A 23,439-nucleotide genomic window follows, 5' to 3' on the forward strand; every position below is an offset into this window, starting at 1 on the left:
GTTCGATTAAATACCTCAGTTTGTCCATCTGTTTGTGGGTGACAAGTTGTAGAAAATAATAACTTAGTTCCTAACTTACTCCACAGAACACGCCAAAAATGACTCAAAAACTTCACATCCCTATCAGACACTATACTTTTAGGTACTCCATGTAAACGTACTATTTCCCTAAAGAATAAGTCTGCAATATTAGTAGCATCGTCAGTTTTATGACATGGTATGAAGTGCGCCATCTTACTAAACCTATTGACCACTACAAATATTGAATCCCGACCCCTTTTTGTCCTAGGCAATTCTAACACAAAGTCCATATATATATCTACCTAATGTTCACTAGGTACAGGCAAAGGAGTATACAAACCATGTGGTTGAATCTTAGACTTAGCCTTTTTACAAGTTATGCACTTTCCACATATTTGTTCTACGTCATGTCGCATTTTAGGCCAATAAAAATGTTCCCCTAACATGTCTAAAGTCTTTTGAACCCCGAAGTGTCCCATTAAACGACCCCCATGTGCTTCCCTTACCAATAATTCACGCAAAGAACAATTAGGAATGCACACCTTATCTTCCCTAAACAAATATCTTTCATGTCTATAGAATTTATCAAATGCACCTTTGTCACATGAAGCATAAATACTAGAAAAATCACAATCAAATTCATACATGCCCTTAATATGCTCAAAACCAAGTAATTTAGTACTTAATGAATTTAGAAGCACGTACCTTCGAGACAACGCATCAGCAACTATATTTTCGTTACATTGTTTGTACTTGATGACGTAGGGAAATGTCTCGATAAACTCCATCCATCTGGCATGTCTTTTGTTCAACTTACCTTGACCTCGCAAATGCTTTAAAGATTCATGATTGGTGTGTATCACGAGTTCCTTTGGCCATAAGTAGTGCTACCAAGTGTCCAATGCTCGAACAAGTGAATACAACTCCTTGTCATATGTCGGATAATTCAATGCTGCCCCACTCAACTTTTCACTAAAGTAAGCAATAGGTCTCCTTTCCTGCATTAACACTGCTCCTATACATATTCTTGATGCATCACACTCAACCTCGAATGTTTTATCGAAATTTGGTAATGCCAAAATAGGTGCTTTACATAGCTTATCCTTAATAGTGTTAAATGCAATTTCTTGAGATTCTCCCCAATGAAAACTTACACCCTTCTTTACCATTTTAGTCAACGGTGTGGTGATGGTGCTAAAATCTCTTACAAATCGCCTATAAAAACTAGCCAATCTATGAAAACTCCTAACTTCAGTTATAGTATTAGGTGTTGGCCATTCCTTTATAGCTTTTATCTTTTCTTCATCGACTTTCACCCCGTTAGCACTAACCACAAATCCTAGGAAAACAATTCTATCCATGCAAAATGTGCACTTTTTGAAATTAGCATATAGTTGTTCCTTTCGCAACACAACAAGCACACAATTTAAATGTTCTAAATGCTCATCTAGGTTTTTGCTATAGATTAAGATGTCATCAAAATAAACTACAACAAATTTCCCAATAAAAGCACGCAAAACATAGTTCATTAAATGCATAAAAGTGCTCGGTGCATTAGTGAGTCCAAACGGCATAACTAACCATTCATACAATCCATACTTAGTCTTAAATGCCGTTTTCCATTCATCACCCTCCCGCATGCATATTTGATGATACCCACTCTTAATATCAATCTTACTAAAAATGCAAGCACCATGCAACTCATCAAGCATATCATCTAACTTAGGTATTGGGTGACGATACTTTACCGTGATATTATTGATAGCTCGGCAATCCACGCACATTCTCCAAGTCCCGTCCTTCTTAAGCACCAGCAAAACAAGTATAGCACATGGACTCATGCTCTCCCTGACATAACCTTTGCTCATCAACTCCTCCACTTGCTTTTGAAGTTCCTTCGTCTCCTCGGGATTGCTTCGGTAAGCTGGTCGATTCGGTATGACAGCTCCGGGTACAAAGTCAATCTGGTGCTCGATGCCTCTGATTGATGGCAATCCACTTGGCATCTCCTCAGGAAACACGTCGTCAAACTCCTGCAATAAAGACTTAACCAAACTAGAGAGGGATGTGTTAGAATCCTCAAAATTGAGGAGGGACTCCTTGTATACTAACAATATCATTTGCCTATTATCGCTCATAGTCTTTTTCAACTCACTCTCTTTTGCATAGAAGTTGATCTTTGGCTTTTCTCTCCGCTCAGCTGACTCTTTTTCTCTCCTCTCAACTGACTCTTTTTCTCTCCGCTCATGTGGCTTCTCTCTCTTTTCTCCATTCTCAGCCACCTCACTATTTTCTCTCTTATTAATGGTTTCACTATTGCCTCTCCTTTTTCCTAACTCTCTTATTCTCTCGTCTTCCTCACTTTTCAGCTTGATTTGATCTCCATACACTTGTGCCGGTGTTAATAGCGCAAGAATAATAGTCTTCCCATCCTTGACAAAGCTATAACGATTCCTATAACCATCATATGTGACCCTTCTATCATATTGCTATGGTCTTCCTAACAAGATATGACCCACATGTATAGGCACTACATCACATACTACTTTGTCACTATAACTCCCAATTGAGAAATTAATTAAAACTCTTTTATTCACCCTAACTTCCCTACTTTCATTCAACTATTGCAACTTATAAGACCTAGGGTGTCTTAACAATGCTAGTCCTAATTTCTCAACTAAAATTGTACTAGCTACATTTGTGCAACTCCCACTATCAATAATCATACAACATACCTTATTGTTGACGTAACAACGTGTGTGGAATATATTTTCTCGCTGCTGCTCCGAATCATCCACTTTGACTTGAGTGTTAAGAGCTCTCCTTGACACCAACGATTCCCCAACAGCAAACTCCAATTTTTCTTCTTCTTCAACGTCCTCCAATGCAGGCATGTCCTCAAACTCTCCTTCACTTTCACTCACTATCTCTCTATTATCCAACAAAACCATTACCCGTTTATTTGGGCATTGAGAAGCAATATGCCCTGACCCCAAGCATCTGAAACACTTGATGTCTCGATTCCTTAATGGTTGTGAATCTATTTTAGGTGCTGTTTTGCTAGCACTTTCTTCTTTCCCTTTCTACCACTCATTCCTACCTTTAGGTACAGCTTTATCACCTTTGTTGTTGTTGTTCCACCGTGGCTTCCAAGATGGATTAACACTCGAAGTTCCTAACGGTTGCCTAGCTGCCCCTTTCCTCTTCAATTGTCTCTCTACCTTCATAGCCACATGCAACATGTCTTCCAACTCCACATAATGTTGCAACTCCACTACATTGGCAATTTTCCTATTCTACCCATTCAAGAATCGTGCCATGGTAGCGTCCCGATCCTCCACCACATTGGCCCTTATAATGAGTATTTCCATCTCCTTATGATAGTCCTCTACACTTTTTGACCCTTGATATAGACCTTGCAGTTTTTGATGGATCTCTCGGTAATAGTGGCTAGGAACAAACCTCTTTCTCATCAATGACTTCAATTCCTCCCAAGTACTGATTGGTCTTCCCCCACTCCTACGTTGTGAAGTAATCACTTGATCCCACCATGAAATTGCATAGTCACTGAACTCCAAAACTGCTAACTTCACCTTTTTCTCCTCCGAGTAGTTATAACACTCGAAGATCATTTCAACCTTCCTTTCCCATTCCAGGTATGCCTCGGGATCACTCTTTCCTTTGAATGAAGGAACTGTCATTTTTATATTTTCCAAGTTTCCATCCACCTCCTCCCCGCGATCATTCTGACCCCATCCGTCGAACCTATCGCCTCTATTCCTCATCCTTCCCATCTCAACACCGTGAAATTCATCTTCGCCCATGTCACTCCCATATCCATACTCCTCTCGCCTTTTCCTCCTAGGCTCCCATTTATCCGGTCCTCTGGCATTGGATACATCCACTCGATGCCCCCGAATAAGATTAGCCACCGATATATCTAATCTATTCATCCAAGCCTCCTGCTTCTCTAACCTATCTCTCACATCTCCAAACGTCCTCTCAAACCATTGCACTAAATTCTCCGATGCATTGCTATTATTACCTTGTCGGCTTGAGTTTGATTCTGCCCTTTCTGATATCCTAATACTAAAATTTTATTTTACTGCCAAAAGTCACTCGGAACACACACAAGGGCTTTTACCCTCTATTAAGCTCACCTCTCTGCCTTTTACCACTCAGTTCTTTCAACAATTGCTTCTAGGAACAATCAATGAACTCAATCAATCAATCAAATAGTGTAGAATTCCCCAAACTGAATGTGACTCAATAATTGTAACAAAGGACTTAAAGAAAACTTTTAAAACTTGATTTGAATTGAAGGAATGGAATGATTCAATGTGTCCAAGTAATTTAGAAACGATAATGAATAATAAAAGTTGGTATTTGACGGATCAATAATATTTTTCACAAGTTTTTTTAACTGTACGGATGAACAGTACCGTACGGATGAACAATAATTTTTTATTTTTTTTAGATCCGGAAATCAATAACAAAACCAACAAAGAAAACGAAAACTGATTTGGGCGAAAATTGAGCCCAGAAACGGAAATTGAAGATTTTTTATGAAACTTTTGGATTAAAGAATCAAGAAAACCTTCGGACACAAGAACACAAGGAATTGAAAAAAAATTAGAAAACAAAGGATATAACCTGATTAAATTGGAGCCAAAACTCTGATACCAAGTGATGCGAACCCCGTAGCAATGGAAACTACGAAACCTACAACGAGATTGATGCGGAACCCAAGAACGCCAATACTAATCCGGTTTTGGATCTCGAACCCCATGAATTGAACCAAAAAACCCTAGATTAGCGAAAAACATAAAACCTCTTGATTACAATTAAAAGAACCCACAATCCGATTGATAGAACGCCACAAGAAGTTGAATCTTGATAAGTTCCAAGATTGTTCAAGAAGAACAATAAATTCAAAGAAGAAATTTATCTCTCTATAATATTAATTCAAAAGTCAAAAGTTCAAAGGTTGTTACAATGAAAAGTAATCTCCTATTTATACTAATGAATAAAAACGCCCAAAACCATCAAATTATGGTAATAATTTGATTTCATAAGAATTCTATCGAAACTAGGAAATTCGGCCAAAATTAGAAAATTCGCCAATTTTTTTGGCTTGTGCGGCCGCATGGATTTCGCATGGTGTAAATCCATGCGGCCGCATGGTTCAACAAGAAAAACAATTTTTATTTTTGGTATGCATGTGTGCGGCCGCATGTGGTTTTGCCTATGTGGCCGCATGGTGTTGTTTTCAACCTCCGCTTTCGTCGCTTGATAACAAATTGATCCAAATTGATTCGGCCTTCGACCCGAACATGAAAGTTGCTCCATTTTTGAGTTCCAAACATGGTTCCATCAATGGTTTCTTGAACGAGCAATCCCATCGCTTGTTTCACTTGCTTTGCCCTTGATCGCGTCATTGGTCCGCCATCGACTATCAACGGGTCTCGTCTCGCACTTGTCTTCGTCGAGCTCGACTCCTGGATCATATCACTTTATGTTGATCATGTTAATCACAGAGGTTTCTTAGCTATTTCTAGTTCAACTATGTTACATTCTTTTAAGTTTTATTAATATTGCTGTTGTTTGTTGTTTCTGTTTCTTCCATTTTCAGCCACACGAGGGCTTCGAGAGGAGAGGGGGATTGATATTGTATTTTATATACTTATTCAAGACTTTTAAACAATGATATTTAATTGCTTTTTGGATGAATTATGGTCTAAATTGTTGTATTTGATGTGGAATAGGTAAAATTCAATGATGGTTTAAGAAAGCAAAAAAGCAAAAGTGGGTAAAATTGGAGAAAATGGCTAAGTTATAAGAAATCCAAAGTTTGGGGACTAAAGTGCAAATACTCAAAAATTGTGCAGACCTCATTATGAAGATTCAAGAATGCTTGGAGTCAATTGGATAAAGAAAGGCATCAAAGTGATGAAATATAATCAAAATATGATCACACATCAAGTTCCAACCGAAAAAAAGTTATGCACCGTTTTCAGCCTCATATTGTGACACATTTTTGACATAACAAATGATCGACTTTCTAACGCATTTTGAATTGCCTCAAACGAACATCGGGTGAAAAAAGTTATAATAAAAATACTAAAGGAAGCGAAGCTAGAATTTTTCACCTGAAGGTGGCGCCGTGGCACTGCCTGGGTATGTCTATAGTGCGTTTTTTGCCCGTTTCGAAGTCCATGAAATCCCTATTTTCTACACATGGCAAGACACATATAAATACAATTTTTTTCACATCTTGAAGAGGGATTCACAAGTTGAGATGCAAGAGACACACTTAGATATTAAAGAAAAGAATTCAAGAGAATAAAACAACAAGTAATTCAAGGATTGAAGTATAGATTGGAAGTGGAAGAAGATCTTGGTGCAAGATTGATTTTTTATTCTATATTCTTATTCAAAACTCGGTGATGTCTTCCATAATAACTTCTTTTTTTCTTTCATTACTATAAGTAGCTAAATCTAATTTTAGGGCGAACAATATAACATATTTGATACTCTTTATTTCTTTTATTTGAGATTCTTGTTTGTTATGATTATGTATGGATTTAATCATGTTTTTAATACTTTGAATTTTCTGGCCAATAATTCAATGATTTTGTGAACAATAATTGCGTAGAGATGCGGATTCTTGTTTAGACCAAATATTAAAATTCGATATAAATTAATATAACGTGTAGAGATACCTATATTAATTGCTGCAGACATAAATGAATTCCTAGCTCTATTAGGTCGTTTGACTAACTTTGATTCGCATAGAGATATAGAATTGAAGTAGTTAAATTCGCTCAATGAGAACTCGAGAGGGTTAAATTGAATACAATAGAAGAATTTGACCGAATACTACTTTAGATTATATGAACCTCGATATTAGAAGTAAAGGTGACCAATATGTGAACTTTTTCCACCATAACATCCATTTATTATTTGAATTCCAAATCACTTTTTGTTGCATCCATTCTCATTTTAAGTAGTTAGATCAAAAATCACAATTGATCATTGTTTTTGTTATTTTCATCAAATAGTGGCTAAAGAAAATAGAATTAAATGCTAAAGTTTAGTCCTCGTGGGATCGATAACCCGGACTCTTAGGTCCACTTTATTACTTGTTACGATACGTACACTTGCGGGGTAAAATCGACAACAGTGACATTATTTACTGCTGATGGTTTGTTTCAAATTGGAGGAAACCTTGTCCCACGCCGTATTTCTTTGTCTGATGTATGTTCTGTTCGGAAAAATGAGTAATAGCTCACCTTTGACAAAATTTTCGGTGTGACCTGTTAGTCCAATTTGGAAGATCGAAGTTAATCCATGTTCTCCTTCGTGAGAGCATCAAAATCACATATTTATTTGCCAAAAATGAAGTTTGGGTAAATGAGAAATTGTAGTTCAAAGATGACCATTGGAAGATGGTTATGTGGGAAAAAAATTGAAGTTAGTCTCACATAGGAAAAATATGAAAGCAAGAACCACTTTAGATAGAATTATACTTTGGAATGGTATAATCATGTGTAGCATAGAGGCTCACTCCACGTGCGCGCGCAGGGGGTGCAAATTTCGGACCGAAATTGCCATCGAACCTTGAACTTGTGTGCGGGCGCGACCTGCTTACACGAATCTTGAACCGAACGGAGCAAAAATTGGCCCATTTGGAGGGCCCATGTTTTACAATTTTTTCTTACTTTCTCCACTGACTTTTGAGTTTCTGAAACTTCCAAAACTCTCAGAAATTGAAGTGACTCCAATGTTAATTGACATAGAGTTAATGGCAGATTCATGCTATATTAAATCTCAAGTTTTCCAGCAATTAAACATATGAAAAAACGCACGAAATTTTCTCTGCACGAAAAAAAAATTTCCCAAATTCTGTCGTCATCTTCTTTCTATCCAGTGAAGTCGTCGTGGTGGTAATATTGTTAAGACGCTAAATCGATTCATCGGAATAGTTTCTGTAGTGCTCAGATTCTGCTGATTTTGCCGTTGTATCCTGGAAAACAGACGCTCGGACTAGATTTCAAGCACTTAGGGTAAGAGGGCGAATCTATTTTAAGGAAATTGTGATTATACAGGCCTCGGGTTAAAAGTCTATTTTCAGATTTATATGCTTTCTAGTTTAAATCTCTGTGCATTTCTTTATTTGCAGATTTACATGCTTTCCAGATTTATTTAACTTTCAGTTTAAATCTCTATATTCTGGAATTTATACTACGTTTGTGTTTCTGCAAATAATATAATTGTTGTACTTATTCAAGTAGTTTAATTTGTTTTAATTCTCACAATTTAGATAATATTTTGTATATACGAATTGAGATATGAAATTGTGTTTATCAAAATTCAAATTCTGTGTTATTTAAATTATTTTATGAAAACAAGCAATTTGTCCAAAATCTGTGTTGTTTAGGTTATCATAAAGTTTCTACAAATTCTGTTGTTATGTCACTGCCAAATACGGTAAGCTGCTTGGTATATATGGTAAGCTGTCAAATACGGTGAGCTGCCTGCCATATACGGTAAGCTGTCAAATACGGTGAGCTACCTGGTATATACAGTTAGCTGCCTGACATATACAGTAAACTGTCATATACAGTGAATTGAACTGTCAAATACGGTGAGCAATTGTCAAATACGATAAACGTGAATTCGATGTCTAAATCACATATACGGTATATGAGAACCCGATTCCACTCCATGCACTACCAATTAAATTTGCCAACAAACTTAAAACAGATTCCTGAAGGAAAAAATTTGTTTCTTATACTGTTAATTTTCGGAAACTAATTTTTTTTGTTTGATTTTCAGAAATGACAACAGAATCAACCAACATGGATGTGACCCAAACTGTGCCTACTGAAAATCAGGCTATGGGCTCAGTTGTGGTTCAAGAGCCAAGCTCTGTTGTGGCCCAGACTGTGGCTAAATTGTCAAGTCATGTTGTGAGTCAAATTGTGGCTCCAACAACTGGCCATGCTGTTAATGTTTCGGTTAGTCATGGAGAAAAACCAGAGAAATTCAATGGCTTGAATTTCAAAAGGTGACAGCAAAAAATGCTATTTTATCTGACCACTTTAAATCTTGCAAGATTCTTGACTAAGACTGCTCCAAAACTCAATAAAGGTGAGGGAGATGTTTAAGCCATCAGTGCACTTCATGTTTGGAACCATTCGAATTTTTTGTGCCAAAACTATATTATGAATAACTTAGCAAACACGCTAAACAATGTGTATAGTACTATGAAAACTGCTAAGGAACTGTGGGAGTTTTTGGACAAAAAATATAAAACTGAGGATGCCGAGGCTAAAAAGTTCATTATCGGTAGATTCTTAGACTATAAAATGGTGGACTCTGAAACAGTTATCAGTCAAGTGCAAGAACTCCAAGTGATTCTTCATGAAATTCATGCCGAATGGATGATTTTTGAGTGAAACTTTTCAAGTGGCTGCAATTATTAAAAAATTGCCCCAGCATGGAAAGATTTCAAGAATTATTTGAAGCACAAGCGAAAGGAGATGAACGTTGAAGAACTAATTGTTAGACTTCGAATTGAAGAAGACAACAAGAGTTCCGAAAAGAAGTGGTTCAATCCTGGTGCTACTAAAGTTGTTGTTGTGGAGCATGGTCAAAGTAGTAAAAACAATAAAAAAAAGTCTGTGTCATCCGATGGCAAAAGGACCAAGCAAGGACCGAAATGTAGAATTTCTAAGAAGAAATTTCAAGGAAAATGTTTCAATTGTGATAAAGTGGGCCACAAGTCTTCGGAGTACAGATTCCCAAAGAAGAAGAAAGAAGAAAATGTGGTTGACTACATGGCACAAGATATGTCGGAGCTGAATCTCTCAACTGTTATTTCTGAAGTGAACATGGTGGGTTCAAACCCTAAGGAGTAATGGATTGACACCGGTGCTACGAGGCATGTGTGCTCTAATAAGGAGCTGTTTGCTACGTTTGAAGCAATTGAGAATGGGGAGAAGTTGTTTATGGGAAATTCAACAACTTCAGAAATCAAAGGTCAAGGAAATGTGGCTCTGAAGATGACCTCGGGAAAAGAGCTGACTCTCAACAATGTGCTATATGTGCTGAAAATTCGCAAGAACTTAGTATCCGGGTTGTTTTTGAATAAGCATGGCTTTCGTATTGTATTTGAGTCAGATGTTGGAAAATGATATATTTTCGACGGTATGTTTAAACTCAATGTAATGGTTGTCAAACTAAAAATGAATAAAGCAAAATCTTCTACTTATTTGCTTGAGTCTTCCAATTTGTGGCATGGTAGACTAGGACATGTTAACTATGATACTTTACGAAGACTAGTTAACTTGAATTGCATACCCAAGTTCCACATTGATTCAAAACATAAGTGTGAAACTTGTGTTAAGACAAAATTGACAAGGTCAACGTCTAAATCAATTGAACGGAACACAAAATCACTTGATATAATTCACAGCTACGTATGTGATTTAAAACTCGTACAAACAAGAGGTGGCAACAAGTATTTCATTACTTTTATTGACGATAGCACCAAATACTGTTATATGTATTTATTAAAAAGTAAAGATAAAGCTATAGAAAAATTTGTTCTCTATAAAAGTGAAGTTGAAACTCAACTTAATAAGAAAATTAAGGTGTTAAAAAGCGATCAAGGTGGTGGGTATGAAGCGCCATTTACTAAATTTTGTGCATAACACGGAATCATACATGAAACCACCGCATCTTATTCACCGCAACAAAATGGTGTTGCTGAATGTATAAATCGTACTTTAAAGGAAATGATGAATGCAATGCTAGTAAGTTCTAGGTTACCTCGGAACATGTGGAGGAAGCTGTGTTATCGGCAAATTAACTTTTAAATAAGGTGCCCCGAAAGAAAATGGAAAAGACCCCTTATGAGTTATTGAAAGAAAGAAAGTCTTCCTATAAATACTTACGAGCATGGGGGTGTCTTGCTAAAGTGGTCGTTTCAACACCAAAGAAGGTAAGGATTGGGCCAAAGATAGTATATTACATCTTCATTGGGTATTCAAACAACAATAGCGCTTATCGGTTTCTTGTGTATGATTCTAAAATCCCTGACATAAATAAAAACATGATATTAGAATCAAGAAATGCTTCATTCTTTGAACATGTATTTTCGTACAAGTCCAAAGAGAAAGCAAGCTCCTCCAAACGAACATATGAGACTATGACTGAAAATAGTCATGACGAAGAACTAGAAGAGGAGACTGAGGTAAGACGTAGCAAACGGGAAATAATAGTAAAATCGTATGGTCCTGATTTTCTGACCTATATGCTAAAAAGTAAACATCAAAGTTATCAAGAGACTTTGAATTTCTCAGAAGGACCTCAATGGAAGGAGGCCATTAAAAGTGAGATAGATTCCATACTGCAGAATCATATATGGGAGGTAGTGGAACTTTCTCTAGGAAGCAAACCACTAACTTATAAATGGATTTTCAAAAGAAAAATGAAAGCAGATGGAACTATTGAAAACTATAAGGTCAGATTAGTAATAAAAGGTTACAAACAAAGGGAAGGTCTTGATTATTTTAATACGTATTCTCCATTAACGAGAATAACATCTATTAAGTTGACACTTGCGATTATCGCTTTGCGAAATCTTGAAGTACATCAAATGGATATTAAAACTGTCTTTCTAAATGGGGATTTAGAAGAAGAAATATATATGGAACAACCTGAGGGGTTTTCATCACTAGGGTAGGAAAAGGAAGTTTGTAAATTGGTGAAATCACTATACGGCTTGAAACAAGTACCCAAACAATGACATGAAAAATTTGATAATGTCATGATAGAGAGTGGATTTAAAATCAATGAGTGTGACAAATGTGTTTACGTCAAAGACACTAAAGATGGTTATGTCATTTTCTGTCTTTATGTTGACGACATGCTTATTATTGATAGTGACAATAAGATGATTGAATCCACTAAAAATGTGTTGAATTCGAGGTTTGACATGAAAGATATGAGTTTAGCTGATGTAATACTTGGAGTAAAAATCTCAAGAACATCAAATGGGCTTGTTCTAAGTCAGTCATATTATGTGGACAAAATTTTGGAAAAGTTCAATAAGGATGATACTAGCTTGGCTAGCACACCAATAGATACAAGTCAGCATCTATCTAAAAACAAAGGTGGACGTGTCTCTCAAATAGAACACTCGAGAGTTATTGGAAGTTTAATGTAATTGATGAGTTGTACAAGACCAGACAAAGTATACACAGTCAGTAAACTGAGTAGATACACGAGTAATTCAGGAGCTGATCACTGGAAATGAATAGTAAGAATACTAAGGTACTTAAGATATACTTGTGACTATGGACTACATTATACTAGATATCCGGCTGTCATTGAAGAATACAGTAATGCTAATTGAATATTTGATAAAAAGACTCAAAGTCGACCAGTGGATTTGTGTTCACATTGGGAGGTGCTGTCATATCGTGGAAATCCTCTAAACAAACAGTTATAGTCAGATCTACGATGGAATCTGAGTTTATAGCTCTAGATAAATGTGGTGAAGAGGCTGAATCGTTGCGCAACTTCTTAGAGGATAGTCTAAAATGGTCAAAATCTGTGCCAGCAATTTGCATATATTGTGACAGTCAATCAGCAATAGGAAGGGCACAAAGTAACATGTACAATGATAGGTCTAGGCATATACGTTATGGACACAATATCATAAGACAACTACTCTCAACTGGAGTTATCACTGTTGAGTACATAAGGTCAAAAGATAACATTGCGGATCCGCTAACCAAATGGTTAAATAGAGAGTTAGTTGGGAAATCATCGAAAAGAATGAGACGTAAGCCCTTAAATGAATAAGTCATTACAAAGGAAACCCAACCTAGTTGACTGGAGATCCCAAGATCTAAGTTCAAAGGGATAACATAATTGTAAAGGCTTAATAAAATCACTGTGGGGGTGTTTCCTCCTGTCCATTCCTATGATGTAATAGTGATGTCCGTATGAATGAAGGATAAGCAATAGACTTTTAATAATTCTTATGCGTCGAAAATCGAGCCAAGTAATACGAATTATTTGTAATAAAAAATCATCTATGTGAGAGAGAAGTGGGGCCGCTTCTAAGAGAATTGTGTGGGGCTCAATTCTTAAGAACTCTCATAGAACCAGACATATGTTCATGGCCAAAATGAACATACTAATGAGAACTGAATTTTTTAAGAAGAATCCTGTGTGGAGTATATCATCATTTACATAAATGGCAGAATAGTTCAAGGACAACATGTCTACTGGTGAATTAGTAAAGTAAATATACTTTCACAAGGGAAGATTCAAAAGGTAATACCTACCTATCCTATGTAGGCTTCAACCGTTGAACTTTATCACCTAGTCTTGTGTCTCAAGGTCACCAAGTCTCTTGTCTCTACCAATTTTCATTCATGTGGGGGATTGTTGGAAAAAATGAGTAATAGCTCACTTTTGACAAAATTTTCGGTGGGACCTGTTGGTGCAATTTGGAAGATCAAAATTGATCCGTGTTCTCGTTCGTGAGAGTATAAAAATCATATATTTATTTGCCAAAAATACAGCTTGGGCGAGTGAGAAATTGGAGCTCAACGATAATCATTGGAAGATGGTTATGAGAGAAAAAATTTGTAGTCCCACATAGGAAAAATATGAAAGTAAAAACCACTTTATATAGAATTACACACTTGGAATTGTGTAATCATGTGTAGCATAGAAACTCTCTCCACGTGCACGCGCAATGGGTGCAAATCTCGGACCGAAATTGCCTTCGAACCTTGAACTTGTGTGCGGGCGCGACCTGCGTACACGAATGTCGGACCGAACGGAGCAAAAATTGGCCCCTTTGGAAAGCTCATGTTTTGCAATTTTTTTCTTGCTTTCTCCACTGATTTTTGAGTTTCTGAAACTTCCAAAACTCCCAAAAATTGAAGTGACTCCAATGTTAATTGTCATAGAGTTAATGGCAGATTTATGCTATATTAAATCTCAAGTTTTTCAACAATTAAACATGTGAAAAAATACACGAAATTCTCTCTGCACGAAAAAAAAATTCCCAAATTCTGTGGTCGTTCTTTCTGTCCAGTGAAGTCATCATGGTGGTGATATTGTTCAAACGCTAAATCAATTCGTCGGAGTAGTTTCTGTAGTGCTCAGATTCTGCTGATTTTGCCATTGTATCTTAGGAAACAAATGCTCGGACTAGACCTCAAGCACTTACGGTGAGGGGGCGAATTTGTTTTAAGGAAACTGTGATTACACAGGCCTCGGTTTAAAGGTCTATTTTCAGATTTATATGCTTTCCAGTTTAAATCTCTGTGCATTTCTTTATTTGCATGTTTACATACTTTCTAGATTTATTTAACTTTCAGTTTAAATCTTTATCTTCTGGAATTTATACTACGTTTGTGTTTCTGCAAATAATATAATTGTTGTACTTATTCAATTAATTTAATTTGTTTTAATTCTCACAATTTAGATAATATTTTGTATATACGAACCGAGATATGAAATCGTGTTTATGAAAATTCAAATTCTGTGTTATTTAAATTATTTTATGAAAACAAACAGTTTGTCTAAAATCTGTGTTGTTTAAGTTATCATAAAGTTTCTACAAATTCTGTTGTTATGTCACTGCCAAATACGGTAAGCTGCCTGGCATATACAGTAAGCTGTCATATACGGTGAATTAAACTGCCAAATATGGTAAGCAATTGTCAAATACGATAAATGTGAATCCGGTGTCTAAAATACATATACGGTATATGAGAACCCGATTCCACTCTATGCACTACCAATTAAATTTACCAACATGTTCTTTCCCCAATATACATATATTTAGATTGGATTATGCAAAACGGATTTTGGGTTACTTAAATCATATATTTAGAAATCGTTTAGAGAAAATTCAACTTTTATAATTTTTGCTGATAATGTCTTATTGTAATAAGATTTGTTGTGCTAAGAAGATATTTAAAATGAAAAATTCAATCAAATTATAAATGTAACCAAATGTATGTTTGTTATAAGCAAATGATTGTTGATACTTCCATAATTATTGGTTCTTAACTCTATGCAAGTGCAGAAAATTGGCCAATGGTTAAATATGTTTCTGCATTATCATTCATGCTTTTCTTGATCAAACCAACTAGCTTTCAGTGGTGCTTTCTGGTACGTTACTCTATCCGAACAATTTATGACATGTTTTATTTGCTTACTACGAAAATAGCTATCAAAGTAAGCATGATAGTACCATCATTGTGAAACACAATTTGTTGCCCTGCAATTTTATGATTATCATCCTTTTTGCATATGGCAACCCCAAGGACATGAAAATGCGATAATGGAAAATTTGGTAAAGGAATTTAAACGTGTTGGTTCTTACATTTATCTTTACGCTTCAATGTTCACTCTCTCGACCCTTCATCACTTAACGAGAGCAAAAATTTTAGCTAACCCTTTATGTAGTTTTACTGTGCAGAAGAAGCAAGGAAAGGTAGAAGTGTCACAAAGATTACGATGTTTTCAAGAAAGTAATTACATGGATCCAAGTCAAGGTCTGTGTTTGGGTGCGCTCTTTGACATCGCAGCAACAAATGTAAAAATTCTTGTACATTTTAAAAGATACCTTTGGAAATTCAATAGTTCATTACATCTGATGGAAATCGGTCTGTGCTAGGGACTTGATACGGGCAGAAGACTTTGTATCTTTGGCTTCGGTTGCTCCATTGAGATGCTTAGTGATGTTGTGGAAGACACTGTTCTGGAGCACGGTGGAGAGGTACATTCTAGTAGTCTATGTTTTAGAATTTCTGGGGAAGGAATTTGTCTATTGTTGTGGCATATTAGAACACTGATTAGACTTGCCCAGGTCCTATTGACTAAGAGCAGTAGTTAAGCCATTAGCATCCAATTGCTCAATGGAAATATGTTACTTGTTTCCTGTCCAATTTTCTGTTTTATATTTTTATTTTTATTTTTTAGAGAAAATTAAGAAGCTACTACTTGTATTCCCTTCCTTAGGAGAGACCTTTAATATCTGACTCCTTGTTTCTGTAAACCTTGTACACAATTGGCATAAACCAAGGCTTTCATATGTCAGCAGTTAGATTGTCGGAGAAGAACATTGTACTGGGGTTCAGTCCGATTTCACATGCGAGGAAATAATTTTGTAATATTACAAGTTTCTGGGAATTGAACTTGTTCCTCTTTCATTATTTATCTTAGGGAGGTTGACTCGATGGTTTATGGTTATGTGTTGGTATGCGTAGTATTCATTGGGAGATGCTTATTATAAACTAGATGGATCATTTGGGCCAACGGCACAACATTATTTTCATTTTAATTGCTTATTGAAATAAATCAAATACATGAAAATCTCTTATGATAAAGTATAATTTTTTTTCCTAAAACAAGTAGCTAAACTTGTTAGTTTTAACATTGTTTCTATTAGAATCTCCTGCACTCTCTTTTTCTCTCCTTAGGTTTATTTGCAAGAGTAACAGTTTGGAAGTGTATTATTATGTTTGGGGTCAATTTAATAATGCCAGTAATTTATAGATGGCCTATGGCTAAATGGTGTTGCACATAGGGAAATGCCTAGGAAAAGCTAAATTACCCCCACATATCATAAAGGTCGTTGGCTTCTGTGATCCAAATTTTTCTCTCTAATGACCTTTGGTGGCGGGGAGTTGCTAGATTGTTGGATTACATTGTTCGGGCAGTATTCTCTGCGTTGTTTGAGCTATTGACTAATCTGCTCCTATTATTGGACATTCATGGCTATATTATAATTTTATCTATATGTTGGATAAGTAGCTCATGTACAGTCAAGAACCAGGGGAAAGTTAATCTGTCAGATTTCAAGTTTGAGAGCACCGGTTAATGATGTACATTGGTCAGATGTAAACTTGTATTTAATACATAATGTCGAACCATACATTTTACATTTGGGGAGTATACAATTCTATAGTTTACTTTCTTCAACTGTTCATTTCTGTGATGCTTGGACTCTTCATTTCGGTCGAAGTATCCGTGTCGACCCGACACGACACAGGTATGTGATATGGGGTGGACACGGCAAATCATGACTTGACGGCGATGAAGAAGCGGGCTTCTTCTTTGAATCTGAGTCCTATGAATCATCACCGGCTATGAAGCCAGCAAATGGCGATGTGGTACAGCTGCTAGTGCTACTTTGCGCGAATTTATAGGTTGGAGGACGAAGTCTTGGAGAGGACACCAGTCACCACCCGTCGCGTGAAGTGAAGAATAGGGAAAGGCAAGACAATGAGTTTGTAGGGCTTTTTTTCAACTATGGTCCTTTTGTTGAGGTGGGTCTTTTTTAAGATACTAGTCGCTATCACGTGCGTTGCACGAATTTTGTATTTATCATATTTTTATTAGTGTATGAATTTTAATTTTTTTGAAAGTTTTTGAAGTAATATCTAAAAATATTTCCATGATATAAGAAAATAATTGTAAAATATTTTTACAATTGCATAGCAGTATGTTATCTAGAAAAGATATGCTTGTATATTTCATGCTTGAATAAGAAATATATAAACCATTTTGCTTGTATTTTTTGATAGTGTTGATATGATTGAATTGAATGTAAAGATTATATTTCTAAATTTTGAATAATTCAATATTGTAAAATTGAAAAAAAATTCTCCGCACAGTGTGAGAGAGTTGAACCAAGTGTGAAGTAAAAATAAAAAATAAAAAAAGGTGTGGAGAGAAAAAAACATCTCCGCACAATGCGGAGAGAATTAAATAAATTTTATACATTTATAACAAATTATAAATCCATATATGCAGCTTACCGTATTGGCAGGCAGCTTACCGTTTATGCTGCATATCGTATTTGCAGCTTACTGTATTTTCAAACAACTTACCGTATTTGTACATTACCATATGTGCTGCCTATTGTATTTGCTGCCTACCGTATTTGCAAATAACTTACCGTATTTGCAGCTTACAGTATATATTGCCTACCGTTTTTGTAACTTATCGTATATGTTGCCTACCGTATTTGCAGCTTACTATATTTTTATATATCGATTTTTGCACTTACAAATACCTAGAATGCAGAACACCGTACATTCACTTACCAAATCGAATTTCAAAAAAATTTCCAGATTTTTATTTTTTAAACATAAGTATAAAATAAATATTAAATAGATATAAAGCACAATATAAATACATATGGATATGGTGCTCAATTTTCAATTTTTCAATATTGAATTACATAAAATTTAGAAATATAATTTTCACATTCAACTCAATTATATCAACACTATCGAACAATACAAACAAAATAATTTGTATAATTTCGTATATTTTTTATTCAAGTATGAAATATACAAGTATATTTTTTCTAGATGACACAATACTGTTATACAATTGTAAAAATAATTTGTAATTATTTTCTTATATCATGGAAATATTTCTAGATATTGCTTCAAAAACTTTCCAAAAAACTAAAATTCATACACTAATAAAAATACGATAAATGCAAAATTCGTGCAATACACGTGACAGTCACTGTGCGGAAAGGTTTTTTTTTTAACTTCGCACAATGCGGAGAGTTGGAAGTTTTTTTTTTTTTTTTTAACTTCGTACTGTACGGAGAGTTTGCCAACTCTCCGCACTGTGCGAATTTTATTTTTTATTTTTTGCTTTTTTTACTCCGCACTATACAGAGAGTCCGTACTTTGTGAGGACAGTGTCCACACAGATTGTGCGGACTGCTCACACAGAATGTCATCTCTCCGCACTATGCGGAGAGTTTTGTCGTGGTGTTTGTCATCTCTTCGCACTGTGCGGAGAAATTTTTTTTTTTTTACTTCGTCCTGTACAGAGAGTTTGCTAACTCTCCGCACTATACGGAAAGTTTTTTTCTTCCTTTTTTACTCTGTACATGGTTTGTCATCTCTCAACACTATGCGAAAAGTTTATTTTTATTTTTTTTTAAAACTCATGTGCGAAGAGTTTTTTTTGGCTCATGGCAGTTTATATTTACTAAAATTATTATTATTATTTTAATGCTAGTTACACGATGTGCGGAAAAATATTTGTTTGACATAATTATTTTTTTAATGCTAGTGGAATGATGTGTGGAAGAACATTTGTTTGATAAATAAAAAATGACATCATGCATAGTAAAATTGGATTCATTTACTATTGCATGAATAGTAGATCATCCTTCCCCTTTTTATTAGAAGTTAGATTAGGCCCATTATCTGTTGTTGAGGTTAATTACAATTAGGAATCTATTTTGCCTCAGCCTCATATGATACGACATTTGCTGAAAGTCGGAGTTTGATTAGGAAAATTTTCATTGGAGGTGACCATACTTTGATTAAATTTTCGTTTTAGTCATTCAACCTTTTTTCTAATTAAAATTCACATAACTATTATTTAACTCTTTACATGTGAATTTTTGGGGAAAAATGAAGTTTGAAAGACGTATCTGTGATCAAAATTTGTACTCTTTTTAACCATATTTTCGTATCCTACATTTTTAAAAATAAAAGATCTGACACTTAGATACGTATCCATACCCGATATTCGTACCCAAGTCCGACATCACAGGTTCATTTCTATCCTTCACTCATCAAAGTCCTATTTCAATATTCAAGTTTTGGCTACAGAGAAAGCATCTAAGGGCGGGTTGCATGAAAAACTAACCATGACGGTTGTTGTGCCATTGCTTTGGGGAGTTCCTCTAACTTCTGAGACCTTTCACCTTACTGTTTGTAGCGGTGGAGGGATAGTAGATAAGGTCTATTGCAATGGGACTTCCTGTAAATAATTTACTAAGCTTTTCTAGCCACTGTTTGTGCATTTGTAAAGGGTAATTGACACAAAACATCCCTACCTTTCAATTTTATTGTGGAAAACGTCATTATCTTTCATTTTTTGGTATTTTTGCCCTTACCTTCCACATTTATTTGTGCTGAACGTCATTTTCACCAATTTTTAACATAAAATGACCAAAATACCCTCCCATTTAAATAAAACCAAAAAAATAAATAAATTACAATCTTACTCCTAAATGTTTTAAAAAGTGCAAGTAAGTCCAAATAATTATTAAAAGGCCTAATAGCACAAAATGTCCATACGTTTGGCCTATAGTGTGCAAAACGTCCATACGCTTCAAATTGATGAAAATGACGTTTTTTTGCAATGAAACATAGAAATAGGGATGAAACGCAAAAATATTGAAATGTAGGGACCTTTTTCGCAAGAAGTGTCAAACGTAAGGATTTGTTTGCTATTAGACCTTATAAAAAAAAAAAAAAAAAAACTCTCTCTCTCTCTTCTCCTCCAAATAGGAATGCCACGTTAGAAGTGAAAAAACTCCGACTAACCAACACCCAAATCGTCAAACTTCTATATCGCTGAACTATCTGTTAATATTTTAAGACCATGAAGAGAGACACCCTAGTAAGTATAATCGATTGGTGTGTTGGAAATGGCATTGGTCTTTCTAGAACAGGTGATGCCGCCAGTATTTGCTAGTTGAGTATTTTGGCTTGCAATTCCGAAAAAATATATTGGCACGAAGGTTTCAAGGTTGGATGTTGGGTGGTATGTGTAAAGAGAAATGAGTTTTTTTCAGTGGTATGGTGGTCCAGTTGTTTGGGTGGTGGTTTGCTGAAATTTTTTAACTTTTAAGATGGTTGACCCATTTGGAGAAGAAGAGAGAGAGAGAGAGTTGTTATTTTTAATATTTTAATAAGGCCTAATAGCAAAAAAATCCCTATGTTTGACACTTCTTGCGAAAAACGTCCCTACGTTTCAATTTTTTTACGTTTTCATCCCTATTTCAACATTTTATTGCGAAAAACATTATTTTCAACAATTTGAAACGTATGGACGTTTTGCACACTATAGGCAAAATGTAGGGATATTTTGTGCTATTAGGCCTTTTAATAATTATTTGGATTCACTTACACTTTTTAAAATATTTAGGAGTAAGATTGTAATTTATTTTTTATTTTTCTTTTCTTTTTTTGGTTTTATTAAAATGGGAGGGTATTTTGGTCATTTTATGTTAAAAATTGGCGAAAAGGACGTTCAGCGCAAAGAAATGTGGAAGGCAAGGACAAAAATGTCAAAAATGAAAGATAGGGACGTTTTCCACAATAAACTTGAAAGGAATAGACGTTTTGTGCCAATTACCCCGTTTGTAAATATCTGCCTACAACTTTATACAAACTCTAGGAAAGTATTTAACTGTGACAAAGTTAATATCATTCAATCTATCATTCTTATTTTGTGTCCAGAATTTTAAATATATCTTTACCTTTGAACAGGATTATCAGAGTTATATTGGCTTGATGTAAGGTGCAGTTTTTGGGAGACAATATAAGATCACAACTGACCGTGGACACTATAGTAAACAATATTTAGCTTTCTCTTTTTCTTTCTTCAGTGTTATCTAATCTACGTTATCAAACATGGTACTAGAGTGGATTCTCAATTTCATTATGATAAATTTAATGAGTCCACTTTTTACGTTTTAATATCAGGTTAACTCGTATCATCTAACAACTTACACGGTAAAAGATAAGAAAGTAAGCTATTTGTTTATATTATGTATTTAATTATTAAACTACTGGTTTGTTAGTTGCAACCTCTGTAAACTCTTTTCTTATTTGAAGACACTGTGGTATCACGTTACATCAAATCAAACTGTCCAATAACCAACTAAGGCATCATAATATCTTTTGGCTGGATGGCCTCTGGGATACTTCCCATGAGAATCTCTTACTTACCCTGCAATTTCTAGTCAACTGACAAGATACAAATAGGAAATTGGATGAAAAACACTCAAAGAGCATGTTTGGAATAATTTTGAGAATTAATTTTTGCGTTGTGCTATGGGTACATTATGGACACATAATGCTCACATGGTGCCCCCTATTGGAGGGGCGCCTGGAATAATTTTGATAATTAATTTTTGGGTTGTGCTATGGGTACATTATGGACACATAATGCACACATGGTGCCCCCTATTCGAGAGGCGCCTGGCCCACCCGGCACCCCTTCAATAGGGGGCACCATGTGCATTATGTGTCCATAATGTACCCATAGCACAACCAAAAAATTAATTCTCAAAATTATTCCAAACAGGCTACATAATGCACACATGGTGCCCCCTATCGGAGGGGCGCTTGGCCCACCCTGCACCCCTCCAATAGGGGGCACCATGTGTGCATTATGGTGTCCATAATGTACACTAAGCATTATTCTTAATTTTTTGATCATTAAGAGAAAAGTAGAGTCATCTGTAAGAGAAAAAGTCAAAAATAACTCCCAAACAGTCTGCAAATCTCAACAAAATAGCTACGTGCAATCACACGTCTAATTTCGTGAAACTATAATTTGCTTTCGAGCTTGGATGGGTGCTAATAAATTCGAAGCGAGAAATTAGCATATGTTTGGCAAGGAATGAGGGATAGTATTTATGGGTGTTATGAAATATTATGTAAATAAGAAATGATTCGAGTCTCCATTATTGAACATGTGCTAAAGATTGAAAAATTGTATAATAGTTTGGGAAGTTTCACCGCTTCGCCAATAATGGGAGAATAATCTCGCGAGAGTACAACTGTCAATCTCCACCGACACGTGTTTTGCCAGCAAATAATGTATTTGACAATTACTTCCGATGCCAACAAATCCTAACCGTCTATCACTGCATATGTTCCAATTGGGACCCACCGCGGTAGACTGATTGATAGGCTTTGTAGGGTAGTTGGTGGAGAGATTATGAGCGAGTGTATATATATATATCGCCACATCTATACACAACCACGCATATTTCCATTTCCTCTTTCTACCATTAATCTCTTTGCAGATCGCAACTTTGTTTTTTCCATAAAGGTAAGCAGGCTTCGTACTCAGGCAATTATGATTTTTTTCCAATTAGATTCAAATCCGGTAATAGGGAGTTCTTGCTTTCTTATATCTTGTTTGTTTTTTGTACTGTACATTGATTTTACCAATTACGTAATGTTCTCTTGATCCCCGTTGTACGTTCTATGTAGATCGCACTGTGGGCAAGAAATCGTTTTTCAGTGAACGATCTGGAATTCAATGTATGACAAGAGATTTGATTTTTTTTAATTTTTTTTATCCCTGGCAAAAGCATTAAATGATTGCATATCGAATGAAACGTAAAATTATTGAGTGATTTTGGTTTTGGCGGATCGTATTTCAACTTCTTACAGTGTTCAGTGGATATTGTTGAGTAGTGTTATCTGATTTCAATGTGACTACTGTCAACTCAAAGAAAAAGATAATTCGGTTTTTCTAAACAGAAAAAGGATAGTTTTCTAAATTTGCTAATCTCGTGTACAATTTTCT

The 23,439-nt window shown here is 35.4% G+C and overlaps 2 protein-coding genes across 3 annotated transcripts in view; both read left to right on the forward strand.

Annotated features, from left to right (window-relative positions):
* The window catches only part of LOC111404370, a 20,872-nt gene extending 996 nt beyond the window's left edge, over positions 1-19,876 (forward strand). The window contains exons 2-5 of the mRNA XM_023033186.1: positions 7,205-7,278; positions 15,542-15,658; positions 15,740-15,851; positions 19,704-19,876. Of these exons, the coding sequence (XP_022888954.1) occupies positions 7,205-7,278; positions 15,542-15,658; positions 15,740-15,851; positions 19,704-19,876 (476 nt within the window). The remainder of the gene's footprint in view (positions 1-7,204; positions 7,279-15,541; positions 15,659-15,739; positions 15,852-19,703) is intronic.
* A 2,953-nt stretch (positions 19,877-22,829) lies between these two features.
* Positions 22,830-23,439, forward strand: part of LOC111403119 (S-adenosylmethionine synthase 3-like) — a 2,662-nt gene continuing 2,052 nt past the window's right edge. The window contains exons 1-2 of one of the 2 annotated variants that reach the window (XM_023031507.1): positions 22,864-22,956; positions 23,121-23,171. The gene's annotated coding sequence lies outside the window, so the exon portion shown is untranslated. Of the gene's footprint in view, positions 22,957-23,120; positions 23,172-23,439 lie in introns of both variants that reach the window. The other variant, XM_023031506.1, reaches the window with a different exon arrangement.

Source organism: Olea europaea, chromosome 11, assembly GCF_002742605.1.
Source record: "Olea europaea var. sylvestris chromosome 11, O_europaea_v1, whole genome shotgun sequence".
NCBI classification, from domain to species: Eukaryota; Viridiplantae; Streptophyta; class Magnoliopsida; order Lamiales; family Oleaceae; genus Olea; species Olea europaea.